The sequence below is a fragment of the Pleurodeles waltl genome, chromosome 10, assembly GCF_031143425.1.
Source record: "Pleurodeles waltl isolate 20211129_DDA chromosome 10, aPleWal1.hap1.20221129, whole genome shotgun sequence".
Lineage (NCBI taxonomy): Eukaryota > Metazoa > Chordata > Amphibia > Caudata > Salamandridae > Pleurodeles > Pleurodeles waltl.
In genome coordinates this window covers 866,055,294-866,069,926 of record NC_090449.1, presented here as the reverse complement: position 1 = coordinate 866,069,926, position 14,633 = coordinate 866,055,294, and the positions used below count along the sequence as shown (strand labels likewise).

The 14,633-nt window shown below is 43.5% G+C and overlaps 1 protein-coding gene across 2 annotated transcripts in view; it reads left to right on the top strand.

The window, feature by feature from the left end:
• MINDY3 (MINDY lysine 48 deubiquitinase 3) overlaps nt 1-14,633 on the top strand; it is a 190,116-nt gene that overhangs the window by 86,695 nt on the left and 88,788 nt on the right. For both annotated transcript variants that reach the window (XM_069211595.1, XM_069211594.1), the window contains exon 11: nt 465-545. In XM_069211595.1, the coding sequence (XP_069067696.1) occupies nt 465-545 (81 nt within the window). The remainder of the gene's footprint in view (nt 1-464; nt 546-14,633) is intronic.

Sequence of the window (14,633 nt, the reverse complement as noted above, 5' to 3'; positions counted from 1 at the left end):
GTTTTGAAGAGCGGGAAGGGTGTTGGAAATAAAGACTCCTAAGGGACTCCTCTTAACACTTTGCTAGAGGATGAAAATGATGATCTAACTTGCTATCTTTGATTCATCTTGTTGAGTGGGGTACATCTGCCCTTTTAAAAAAAAAAAAAAAAAAAATCTCACTTTTTAGAAAAACAGCTAGCCTTGCTAATTTGAGGCTGGGTAGTCTTTCTTTTGACTGTAGACTAATAGGTTGTGAAATTACCTGCAAACATATATTTGAAATTAAAGGTGTGGTGTAAAATTCCAGTTTTCAAACTGGTCATTACCACGTTAGTCTTTATCGCAGTGGTCAAGCTATTTGTGTCTACACTTTTGGTCTTCAGCTGCACCACAACTTCTCGAGTCTCAATTTGAGCCCAGTAAATTATTAAATTATTTAAATTATTTTCTTTATTTTATTTTTTTTATTTTTTTTCTTGTAGGTTGGCTCTTACTTGAAGTGCCCAGAAGTTCCCATTTGGGTGTTAGGTAGTGAAACCCATCTCACAGTTTTTTTTACAAAGGTAAGATCATTTTCATTTATGATGTTTCTGAGGTATGCATAATGTTTTATGTAAAACTTGTAGAAAGTTTTAGTAATAAAAAAATTGTTGAAACATAAAGATTAAATCATATTGAATTTGTTTAGTATGAGACATGGCTGACTGGGACCTAATCCACTCAGTCTAACCTTTTCCTTTACTTCTTTTTACTCCATAGGTGAATTTGTCACAGCTATTGCCTTGCTAATCATTCTCTGTAAGACCACTTCAGCCTTATCACCGTCTGTCTTCAACCGCCTTAGTTTTTCCTACTCCTGTATGCGGAGTGTAGACCATACTTGCTGGTCTGATTGCCAGTGTATTGCTGTGCAAGTTATTTGTCTTTCTCAGTGATTGATTGGCCCATAACCCATTTCAATATTGAGCTGACCCTGGATTTAGGGGGATTCAAACTTGAAAGGCCTTCCCCCCCTCCCCCTTTTTCTTTAAAAGCAGTGAGCTCATTGAAGTACTAATCTGTCATGAGTATTTTCAGACCATAAAAAGGGTATCTGATTAAGACAATAGAGTTTTCCAGTCCCCTGTTCTCCCCTCATGTCTTAATTAGTTTTTTTTGGCGATTCAAGCCCCCTTTAAGTGTTTTTGTTTCAGAGGTTGATGCCTTGCTCAGAAGATTTGGTCACCATATGTGCTTTGGCCCTCCACCATATTGGAGTAAAGCATGTTGCAAACCTTTTCCGTTCGTTTTCTTGGTGTTCCTCATCTGTTATGAAAGTTGAAGCCTAACATTCTTTTGTTTACGGGGAGTAGGCAGTTTTCTGTAGTGACTGTGTATATATGGGAAGAATAGTAAGACATATCTTGATTTTGAAGCGTTCTATGGGCTCACAATATGGTGTTTATCTTTGTCCTCCTTATTTGTTAATAGAAAGCTCATGCTAACACTGAGTTGAGCCAGTGTAAAGGCTTTTGTAGAACTGTAAGTCCTGTGGCGATAGATTCATCTCTTCATTGTATGAGTGCTTGCAAACCTTTTTAGGTCTCTGGTTTCCCAAAGACATCCTGGGGACATTAAAGAAAGTTGACCTAGAAATGCATTCTGCCAGTTGCTTGTAATTGGCTTTCTGGTTTGCTGGCTTTATTTGTTTTAGGCTGTCCAGCTTGAGTTTGGTCCTTCCCTTGCCAAAACCTTGTTAACAGTACATTTCCGACTGCTCCCTTTCTGTAAACTGGCCTGTAAATCTTATTCTTATTTAGTCACATTTGCTGTGCATTCACACACTGAGGCCAAAATGCCAGGCACCATCTATTGAGGACGCTTGGTTACTTTTCATTCTTTGACTTCAAGGTTAGGGGAATTATGTGACAATCTTGCTGGATACTGGGGGTAGAAAAGTATATATATATATATATATATATATATATATATATATATATATTTTTTCACGACAACATTTACATGAACTGTGTAAGTGTTCCAGAATAGGAGCACGATTAAGCACATATTTTTTTTTTTACTGATTTGTGTTAGAAACAATGATCAAATCATTACCCTAGGTGATGCAGTTTTCACTCATCTTCCACTGTGTGCTGTACAGACTTATTAGTAAAACTTCATCTGTGCAAATGTTATTTCAATTGAAACTGTGTTGTCTGTAATGGCAGCATGCTACCACACCATGGATATGCCACTCTACACCACTCTACGCTGCACCCTGCGTGACTCTACTTTCCATCACTGTATGCCACTGCACTCTATGCTACTTCAAACTACTCATCTCTGCTCTACCATGTACCACTGTATTCTGTGCCAAAGCATGCTTCACTGCTCTGCTCAGCACCACTGTCCTTCTCGCCACTTCACCACTCCAGTCTAGGCCACACCATTCTACTCTGTACAACTCCACTCTATGCCGTTGTACTGACACTGCAACAGTGCACTTCATGCCACTGCGATCTATGCCACTGCTTTTTACGTCACTCTACTTTTCTCTATTGCATTCCGACACCCTACTCTACTGCACTGCACTCTCCGCCAATGAACTCTTCGCCACTTTACTATCCACAAATTGCAGGAAACTGGCCCCTCTTTGTAGTACCCCACCACACACACTTTTAGCCTGATATTTGATGCTAACTTGACTGAGTGTGTGCTAGGATCCTGCGAACTAGGCCGCTGTGGTCTTTCCTAAAAGTGTACTATTGTTTCCACAATTGGCACACCTCTGGCACACAGATAAGTCCAGTGTAAAAGGTACCAGTGGTACCAAAGGCCCTGTGGCCAGAGAGGGTCACTAAGGGCTGGACCATGTATTATGCCGCCCTAAGGGGCCCCTCACTAAAGCCTCGCACACTGCTATTTCAGCTTGAGTGCTGGTAGAGAGGGTAAGGTAAAGTCGACATGGCATCCCTCTCTGGGTACCATGCCTGTAAACCACTGCCTATGGAATAGGTAACTCACCCCTGTAGGAAGTTGGTTCTGTATGCACTATATCAAAGTAAGGAATAGTATGCACAGAGTCCAAGGGTTCCCCTTAGAGGTAAGATAGTGGCAAAAAGAGATAATACTAATGCTCTATTTTGTGGTAGTGTGGTCAAGCAGTAGGCTTATCAAAGGAGTAGTGTTAAGCATTTGTTGTACATACACAAGCAATAAATGAGGAACATACACTCAAAGACAATTCCAGGCCAAAAGGTTTTTGTATAGAAAAATATATTTTCTTAGTTTATTTTAAGAACCACAGGTTCAAATTTTACATGTAATACTTCAAATGAAAGGTATTGCAGGTAAGTACATTAGGAACTTTGAATAATCACAATAGCATATATACTTTTCAAATAAATCACATATAGCTATTTTAAAACTTGACACTTAGTGCAATTTTCACAGTTCCTTGGGGGAGTAAGAGTTAGTTTTTGCAGGTAACTAAACCACCTACGGGGTTCAAGTTTGGGTCCAAGGTAGCCCACCGTTGGGGGTTCAGAGCAACCCCAAAGTTATCACACCAGCAGCTCAGGGCCGGTCAGGTGCAGAGTTCAAAGTGGTGCCCAAAACGCATAGGCTTGAATGGAGAAGGGGGTGCCCCGGTTCCAGTCTGCCAGCAGGTAAGTACCCGTGTCTTCGGAGGGCAGACCAGGGGGGTTTTGTAGGGCACCGGGGGGACACAAGTCCACACAGAAAGTACACCCTCAGCAGCACGGGTGCAGTGTGCAAACACACGTCTGGTTTCCAATGTAAATCAATGGGAGACCAAGGGGTCTCTTCAGCGATGCAGGCAAGGGGGGGGGGGGGGCTCCTCGGGGTAGCCACCACCTGGGCAAGGGAAAGGGCCTCCTGGGGGTCACTCCTGCACTGGAGTTCTGATCTTTTAGGTCCTGGGGGCTGCGGGTGCAGAGTCTTTTCCAGGCGTTGGGATCTGGGAGTCAGGCAGTCACGGTCAGGGGGAGCCTCGGGATTCCCTCTGCAGGCGTCGCTGTGGGGGCTCGGGGGGGGGGCAACTCTGGCTACTCACGGTCTCGCAGTCGCCGGGGAGTCCTCCCTGAAGTGTTTGTTCTCCACAAGTCGAGCCGGGGGCGTCGGGTGCAGAGTAGCAAGTCTCACGCTTCCGGCGGGAAACGCAGTTGTTTTAAAGTTGCTCCTTTGGAAACAAAGTTGCAGTCTTGGGTGAACAGAGCCGCTGTCCTCGGGAGTTCGTGGTCCTTCTAGAGCAGGGCAGTCCTCTGAGGATTCAGAGGTCGCTGGTCCCTGGGGAAAGCGTAGCTGGAGCAGTGTCTTTAGAAGTGGGGAGACAGGCCGGTAGAGCTGGGGCCAAAGCAGTTGGTGTCTCCGTCTTCTCTGCAGGGTTTTTCAGCTTAGCAGTCCTCCTCTTCTTAGGTTGCAGGAATCTGAGTTCCTAGGTTCTGGGGAGCCCTTAAATACTAAATTTAAGGGCGTGTTTAGGTCTGGGGGTTAGTAGCCAATGGCTACTAGCCCTGAGGGTGGGTACACCCTCTTTGTTCCTCCTCCCAAGGGGAGTGGGTCACATTCCTATCCCTATTGGGGGAATCCTCCATCTGCAAGATGGAGGATTTCTAAAAGTCAGTCACCTCAGCTCAGGTTGCCTTAGGGGCTGTCCTGACTGGCCAGTGACTCCTCCTTGTTTTTCTTATTATCTCCTTCGGCCTTGCCGCCAAGAGTGGGGCCGTGGCCGGAGGGGCGGGCAACTCCACTAGCTGGAGTGCCCTGTGGTGCTGTAACAAAGGGGGTGAGCCTTTGAGGCTCACCGCCAGCTGTTACAGTTCCTGCAGGGGGAGGTGTGAAGCACCTCCACCCAGTACAGGCTTTGTTACTAGCCACAGAGTGACAAAGGCACTCTCCCCATGTGGCCAGCAACATGTCTCGTGTGTGGCAGGCTGCTAAAACCAGTCAACCTACACGGGTAGTTGGTTAAGGTTTCAGGGAGCACCTCTAAGGTGCCCTCTGGGGTGTATGTTACAATAAAATGTACACTGGCATCCGTGTGCATTTATTGTGCCCCCGGCTCGACTTGTGGAGAAACAACACTTCAGGGAGGACTCCCCGGCGACTACGAGATTGTGAGTAGCCAGAGTTGCCCAGCGACGCCTGCAGAGGGAATCCCGAGGCTCCCCCTGACCGCGACTGCCCGACTCCCAGATCCCAACTCCTGGAAAAGACTCTGCACCCGCAGCCCCCAGGACCTGAAAGATTGGAACTCCAGTGCAGGAGTGAGCCCCAGGAGGCCCTCTCCCTTGCCTCCCTGCATCGCTGAATAGACCCCTTGGTCTCCCATTGATTTACATCGGAAACCCGACGTGTGTTGGCACACTGCACCCGGCCGCCCCGTGCTGCTGAGGGTGTACTTTCTGTGCTAACTTGTAAACTAAGAAAATATATTTTTCTATACAAAAACTTATTGGCCTGGTATTGTCTCTGAGTGTGTGTTCCTCATTTATTGCCTGTGTGTGTACAACAAATGCTTAAAACTACTCCTTTGATAAGCCTACTGCTCGACCACACTACCACAAAATAGAGCATTAGTATTATCTCTTTTTGCCACTATCTTATCTCTAAGGGGAACCCTTGGACTCTGCATACTATTCCTTACTTTGAAATAGTGCATACAGAGCCAACTTCCTACACCAGTTTTCAGTGTAGCCATTATTGTGCTGTGGAGTTCGTGTTTGACAGACTCCCAGACCATATACTCTTATGGCTACCCTGCACTTACAATGTCTAAGGTTTTGCCTAGACACTAGGGGCACAGTGCTCATGCACTGGTGCCCTCACCTATGGTATAGTGCACCCTGCCTTAGGGCTGTAAGGCCTGCTAGAGGGGTGACTTACCTATGCCACAGGCAGTGTGAGGTTGGCATGGCACCCTGAGGGGAGTGCCATGTCGACTTACTCGTTTTGTCCTCACCAGCACACACAAGCTGGCAAGCAGTGTGTATGTGCTGAGTGAGGGGTCCCTAGGGTGGCATAAGACATGCTGCAGCCCTTAGAGATCTTCCCCGGCATCAGGGCCCTTGGTACTAGGGGTACCAGTTACAAGGGACTTACCTGGGTGCCAGGGTTGTGCCAATTGTGGAGACAACAGTACATTTTAGGTGAAACACTGGTGCTGGGGCCTGGTTAGCAGGGTCCCAGCACACTTCTCAGTCAAGACAGCATCAGTATCAGGTAAAAAGTGGGGGCTAACTGCAACAGGGAGCCATTTCTTTACAAGGACCCACAGTGATGCTTTTAGAACATATTAAGGCTGGGTTCGGGGGAGCAGCATCTTCTTTAAATCCCATGAGTTTACTGCATAACATCTTACAGAGACTAAGGAAACCACAACAACAGTGCTGTGGGCAAAAAGGAAAGGGGGCGATTAGTGTTCAGGGATTCAGAAAAGTTTACAAATCTCGCAAAGGCACAGCTAACATTGCTTTCTTCGGCACAGCCACCACTAATGTTTGATCAGTGATTCATACAAGTTTGTCCAAATAAGCACCAGATTTGTTGGCTGCCTTGAAGGTTTGTCTTGTTTTGTAAGTAAATGGCTTTACAATTTGGGCTGTGCATTTATCATTTTAATATAGTTTATAGAAGGAGCATGGACGTTTTAGTCGACGCTCACTTGAATAAGCTAGAATAGGTCCCCAGTGGCTCAAGAGGATGGAATTATACGATCCTTGGCCGATGGCAGAAATTAATTGGAAATTTGTAAGAATGTGTTGTAGTCCGCTCAGTCTCAACTTTAGCTGTCTTTCAGAACACCGTGCACGTAGGATGTGGCACTAAGGAGCACAAACCCACCCATCACAATAGCTCTCAAAAATTCTTTATTCCAGCCTGTAATCTTCAGGTTACACCTTCATGTGTGTCCAAATAGCTGTTCCTGTAGGAGATTATATACATAACATGTTATTAATTAAGCTACAGTTGTAGTGCCTGCGGTTCGAATTAGAGAAGGTGCGCAAGAGATCATATTCATATCCTAAAGAAGACATGCAGACAAAGATGTCTTTAAATCTTCTCAGTGTTCTACACAAACAGTTTTCCAAGGAACAAACAGTCCTGCTGCATCCGCTGACCTTTATTTCAAAGCACAGCAATTCTAAGTCATTTTAGATTGCAAGGTTAGGAACTCCCTTTCTTTTTTTTTTTTTTCTTTTTTCTTTTTCATATACATAAATGATTTTGTCCCTGGAGGTAGACTCCCTAGAGCCTCTGATGGTCTTCGGAGTTTGGGGGGGGGGGGGGTCAGGAGGGGGACATTTCTGTGATTTTATACGTGCACATTCTAAACCTAACTATAACCTCCCTTTTTTTTTTTTTTTTTTTTTTTTTTAGGTCGAGCGTAAGCGTATGACCTTTTGAATACTTCCTCTGTGGGCTTCCAGCTATTTCATTTGTTACTTTCAGTGTAATTTAAAAATCTTTGCTTGCTAGTGGTCAGTCATGCCTCTTTGTCCCTCCTTCTGTGTGAGAGCAGGGACCAACTACTATATAATTACGCTTTGTTCTGTTTATATGGTCAGTAGGGGACTTTATTTTACTTTCTTTCCTGCTCCTGTCCAGGGAAGCTTCCCTTTTCATTTGTAGAGCATCCTTTATCTGAGCTTAGCTGTAAACAAGGCTATAAATCAGGCTGTTATCTTGGTCACATTTGGTCTTTGTGGGCTCTCTGCACCCTCCAGCAGCTGCCTGGCTCACACCCTTCCTTAGCTTGGATTTTCTTTACCAAGTGTGCCTGCCTATAAGGTGCTGAGAGCAAGGTTGGAGGGTTGCTTGTAATTGCTTATAGCCTAGGCACCCAGCTCTACCAGGGCTCTACAATCCTTAGAGACAATGCCCACTTCTGCTCCATACTGGGATCCCACTTGCAGCTCCATCAGTGCACCTTAGTTCATACACAAGCCCTCTGCCATGCAAGTGCCAGAAACCCCACACGCACTGTCTGCCAGAGCACCTCAGTTCATGCAGTCAACACATTCTGCTGCTCCAGTATTGGCACCTCAGGTGCAGCACCAACAGTGCACCGCAGTTCACACACTCTAAGTCCTCAGTCGTAACAGTGCCAGGAACCACACTCACGCTGTGTGATACGGCACCTTAGTTCTTGCAGTCCGTACACTCTGCTGTCTAGTACTGGGACCTCGGGTGCAGCTCTATCAGTGCACCTCAGTTCACACACTCCAAGCTCTCAGCCATAACAGTGCCAGGAACTGCACATGCACTGTCTGCCAGAGCACCTCAGTTCTTGCAGTCAGTACACTCCGCTGCTCCAGTAGCGGGACCTTGGGTGCAGCTCCATCTCTGTACCTCAGTTCTACTCTGACAAGGTCACTTCCTTTCCTGTACTGGGACCCTGCTCACATACAGATCCATTACAGCAGCTGAATTCAGATATTCAGTCCCACTGTCAAGCTAATAATGGACCCAAAAGAGCTCAGCCAGTGCACCACAATTCTAATATCCAACGCCACTGTTGCTGGGAACCACCACAGCTCTGCCAGAATCCATCAATTCTAACATTCAGTGAACTTTTCTTCTCAGGACTTTTCGCTTCTGTGCTTCAGAGGCAATGCCGATCCTATGCTGGGCCCCACTCGCAGCTTCTCCAGGGCACCTCCAGGCTAACACTCTGCAACACCAGCACGCCAATACTAGGTTTCACTCATACCTCCATTACTATACCTCACTCCTGACCTTGTGTCCCCCTTGCTACTCCAGTACTGCAACCCACATAAAACTGCCAGTGCACCTCAACCCTAACCTGCAGAGTCCCTTTATTCCTTCCAATACCAGGAATTACGCTGCGCTCCGTTTCTCATTCCTCACCCACTGCCTTTCTATTATTCCAGCACTGGGCCTGGACATAGCTCTGTCTGTACCCCAAGTCCTGCACTGAAGCAGCCCAATATCGCTATATTAGGGTTGTCATATAACTCTGCTAATGCACCTCCTGCTGTTCTGCAATGCCCCCTGCTGTTCCACACTCTGACGTCTGTTTGAGGGTGTGAGGGAGCCAGTTAAATCTATTCTTACCTGCCATTTTTGTTTGGGGGGGGGGGGGGGTCTGTTTCACCTATCTTACTTCATTCTTTCCTTTACTCTGTTTACTCTCAATGTTTTTTTTTAACTCCACTTTTCTCTTCACAGCTATTAAAACCCACATTCGCTCTCTTTCAACTGTTTTTTTTCTTCTCCGTTCCTTTTTTTTTTTTTTTTTTTAATTTCCCTCTTCCTCTTGCTACCTCCTTTCAAACTCGCAAACTTGGTTATTTCTATCCCTGTTTCGGTCCTCTTTTTCTTCATCAGGCATTCATTCTGTCAGTTTTTTGTCTTCCCTGCAACCTTTCTTTCTTTTTATCTGCTCTTTCTTTGACTGTATGCGGCCTTTCATATTTTTTTATTTTTTATCTTTCTTACTTGTTTTCTCTGTTTTTTCTTATTTTTATCTGTCAATTCACGTTTTGCTATAAATCCCTCTTTTTCCCTTTTTGTATGCAGGTCTCAACAATTCACTTGTGGTTTCCAAAGTGTCAAACTGGTTTTCCCAATCTGTGTCTGTGGGAAATGTCAGTATACATACATGCCCTGGTTATTTTGCTGCTTACTTCTTTCACCATCTCTTTTCTCTAATATTCAATTTTCTCTTTCTTGTCACACTTCTTTCATTATTTTTCCTCTTTAGCTTTCGTTCGCTAGCTTCCTTCCCTTTTTTTCTTTTGTCTCACATGTTTGCTCTATTTCTTCTTAGTTGTGTTTTTTCTCGTTCTTTCTTTCCCTTTAATTTCTTTGCGAACCCTTCTTTCTTCCTTTTGTCTGCTGCCTTTTTTTTTCTTTTCTTTTTCTGCCCTATTCTTTCTCTCCTGAGTCCTTGTTATCAGTGGAGCAACAGCTGCAGCGGCACCAGTGTCCAGAGGCCTACAGACCTCACTCAACCCATTACTGCAGTATTTTCCTACCAAGATTCCAGTCAACCATTTTTCTTTCTTACTTCTGGTCCCATAATTTTAATTACTATACGTTATGAATGAGTCTGTGGTTCTTCTTTCAGATTTTTCCATAATTGTGAATTTCTGTGAATTATTCACAAATTCTCATGAATATTGCTCTGATGCAAAATTGTATTAAACATATAACTTGCCCCTAAAACACACCTATATCCACACCCCTGGGGTCAGGATACCTTCACCCTGACCCCTTACGCCACTTTAAATTCATAAACCCCCATCCATAAACCATCTCTTATTTAGTGGCTGACTTATACAATGTGAAACCAGAATATCTAGAGTCTGTCCCAGTTTTTCTACTTGAACAAATTGTTTGACCCAAGATAAATATTTAACTTCACTGTGCATCCATCCTTAAATATTAAAATACACGAGTTCAGAATGTGTAATGTACAAAAACCTATTTTGTTTTGGATGTAATATTCTATAATGTTGCTCCATGTATGATAAGAAACTCACCCACATTTAGGGTGCAAATGACCGCTGACTTCATACTCTAATGGCATTGCTGTCGGGGCTAGGGTGGCAAGAATGTTTAATTGTTTTCTTACAACTTTGCCTCTCAATGCAGTGATATAATCTGGTGTACAATAGTAAATCCTGCATGTTAGAGAAATGCAATTTTGTGAATTGTGCGAGCCTTTATCACATTTTTACTTGATGATTGTTGCATGATTTATATGCCAAACATTTTCTTGGCTCAGCTCTTGCACGGGCTACCAGAGTCAAGCTAGACCATAGGCTCAGCAGCTGTCCGTGTTTGTGTTAACTTACTCGCCTCCAGTCATTCACAAGTCAAGAACGTCACTAAAAATGATATCGTTGAGGTCCGTGTTGGTGCCAAAGTGCGGAGGAAAGATGGTTCTGTAGGTTTATCAGGGAGAATGACCTGAGTGTAACAGTTAAATACCAGACTGTTACTTTTAATGTGAAATAGTTGTGTATTCACTAAACAGTGACTTTCCTTTGAGTTTATTTCTGACTTCATCTGATTAACTTTCTTGTGGGTTGTTTACTCTTATGTGGCATACTTGCATCTCTTTCAGATAGTTGTGATATTGCGGTTGCTTGACAATATTATTGTTTAGAGGTGTCATTATTAAAGTGAAACGGGATTTTTTTCCATCGGTTGTGCATAATTTAGGTTAAAGTCTAGAAGAATGGTAGTGCCTTTTCTTCTGAAAACTAACAGTTCTTTTAGGAACCGTCCTTCAGTATTTACTAGAACTAAAATAAAGCTGCCTTCTCGGGGAAAAAGGTTCTAACAGAAATCGCTATTTGGTGCTACAATTGTGGTCTCAGTTTTAATACATGGTCGATCGATGATCTCTATGGATAACATGCGCGCGCACACACACACACACACGGAAGTGGAACACACCCGCCATAATGATAGCAAGCTCATGGCATCGCATTACGTCCTTCACAAGGGCACTTACTAATTTACTCACGAGTCTCTTGAACTTCACGTTTTGAAGTTGTGGGAAATGATCAGCTGCACATCCCTCTTTTGTCTACCGACAGAGTTCGGGGCATGTTCTCGTGTAGGCAGGGCTACCTTTGACCCTTTCTGCAACGAGGCAGTTTCACTTTCAGGTAAGGGCACGCGAAGGAACCCATTACAGCTCCGAGTGCACAATAGGCAAACAAGGAAAGCAGCACTTAAAGTTCTCCTGATAATGTGGCACTGTGCTCACGGTGGGATCAGTTACTGGGAGACAAGACATGATCCGGGCCCACATGCCAGATGTCTTTTGTTGTCCTGTTTTCTCTCCTAGAGCGAAACAGAAGAGGTCGTGTGCGAATTATTAGTTAAATAACAGATGTAACACTTTACATTTTGTTATACTTGTTACAGCATTTAAGATTAAGTTGCAATTGGATTTCATTTCTGAAATGGAATGATGTTGCCATTTGCGACAGGAATATTATTTTATATTTCGAGACTAACGTTTGCGACTTAATTCCACGTGCTTTATTACGAGATTTTTGATTTCATTCAAATGTATCTGGGGAAAACGAAGCAAAGCTTCAAAGATATTTATAAAAGGAACAACGATCTGATTTTGCCATCTGTTTTTTCGATGCAAGGCTGTCTCTTTGCTTCCCCCGTGATAATTTTACCATTAACTGACCTCACTCAAATGGTATTTACTATCTTGGTTTGAATTATATTTTTTTCAGTTTTGTAGAACAAGTGCAATATTGCCAAATGGAGAGAATTAATAAAAATGTAGAGGTTAAATTAATTTGACCAGTATAATGTGGGGGCTGTATTGCGCTTGGCACGAGTTACACGAATTGTCCTTAAATTCACAACACGTAGTACAGCTAGAAATAGAAATTGCAAATTCATAATGCATGGCCAGCTGTAAAACATTTGAATATGACCAAGTATAATTCGAGGCATTAAGTGAAAATCTTTTACCGACATCTAAAATGTGATAACGGGGTAACAAAGCGTTTGCTCCTCAAGTTTCTGTATTATTTTCAGGCTTGTCACATCTTTCTTGCCGAGACACAGAAGCCTCTTTGATTTGCCTTCGCTATTGTATTCCACCTGGTAGCTGAATTCCATTCCTTATTAAGCGTCCACGGGATAAGAGCAGATATCGAGGCGAGTTCTCGAGTATTGCACTGCTTCTATCCAGTCAGCCAGCTGCAGGATAATGCTGCTGTCTGCATAGGTACTTGTAGGAGCAGGTAATGTTACGCTTTGTAAAAGGTTTAATCTGATCCATTTATACACGTTCTGATAACCAACCCATAGCGGGACCTGGGAAAAGAAGTTCATGTTCCTGGGCAATAATGACATTTCGTGGCTGAAGGAAATGAGACGGGTTTCAACATTTGATGTTTGAGTTGCACAGACGCGTTATAGTCCGGATTTACTGGAGCAGGAAGCTACCAACTGAGTAAACTGTATAGAATACAATAGCCTTTTATGGCTTTTGTGGTCCCAACTTGAAAAAGAAAGTCGTATAGAATTTCTTAATGAGCATTGAGTCCTGCGAAGATTAGGTGGTCTGGTTGGAAAGTGAACATGTCTCTTCACGTTGCTACGACCCCAGTAATTGGAAGTGTACAATGTTAGCACCTTTCTTTGAGGTTCATGAGGCCTGGTGGCCGTTGTCTTTCACTGTACCTCCACTACTTTGCCACTGCCTTCACCCCTTACGCGAGGTGTAACATAATGTGGGCTGTTGGGACCCTCCAGAGTTGAAGGAACATTTAGGCGGTGGTGTTCTGAGGGTTCTTAATGCAAACAAGGAAAATCTACTCTCTGTCCCTCATTGAGGAGTAAAAGGCAGCCATAACTCCATGAGGTATTCATTCCAGTAAACTGTTGCAGCTGCACTTGTTGCACTAATAGTAGATATATTCCTTTTATAAAGTGAAGGAATACCTTAGTATATCCAGTTACCGGCAGTAGGACTAACAGCAGGTGCAGTATCGACAGGAAGAAACCAACAAGCAAGAAGAAAGCTTTTTTTTTCTCAGCCCTCAGTAGTAATGAATGTGTTGTGAGCTCATCATTTAGGTAATTGATTGGGAGGCATTGAACTAGGTGTAAAATATATATATATATATATTATTTTTTTAAAGAACTTTCATGGAGCATTAGCTGTTCTGTATGGGCAATGGCGCAGAATAAGATAGCAAAGGTTCTCTTATATTCAGTCCTGATCTGTTAGCCCAGGAGTAGTTCCCAATTACTGATGGTAGAGCGTTCTTGAACGCCTTATCAGCCACCATACATGGCTCTTTTGGTTTATTTTTATTTTGTTTTTATTTATTTTTTGTGGGCGTGTATTTGCAGATTTTAGTAAACTGCATCTAGATAAGAGACCAAACTGGCCATCTTGTGTTTTCCTTTGCTTCATGATAACCTGTAAGTCCTGACTCCGTATATGTATTTGCTACGGAGTGAGTAGTTTGAAGCATCCAGCTGTGAAACCAGCAAATGCTGCATCGAGATTAGATACAGGATGTGTTTACTTCTCATAACTTACTTTCCTCTGCTTCAGGCATAAATGGAACATTGTGCATTAAGTCCGGTTTTTGACCAGCAGCCAAAGTCTCTGTTTGTTTTCCCAGAGTTCGTATGCTGTCATGAAGGGAATGTAGCCCAATTGCACTCGAGCAAGCAACCTGATTTCTGGATGTCCATAAACCAACGTGCAAATAGAATCATCAATATCCCGTCTGAGCACAAATGTCCCTGTGCGCTTGTATCTGCATCTTTACCTCTATTTTCTTTTAGCCCTAAATTAAAGAGATCTAGCACATAATGGCCTCATTTGGTCTTTGGCAGGCATGTTACCATTAATAAGAGGGAGACTTCCTGATCAGTTTCTAACGACCTTATGTGAAACCCTTCAATTAGTGTGTTCGTTCTATTAACCCCCATAGGTCATTTTTTCCATTTCTTTCCAAATAATCACCGTGAAACCTTCGGTGGTGTTTATTGTTCAGATTATATATTGCTACCAGCTGGCGAGTAGATATCTCACAGCTCACATCGTAATAGGAAAGAATTAAGAAATGTACATTATAACATAATGGCTTATGCTGAAACCACGCAGTTTATTCACAGTGCTC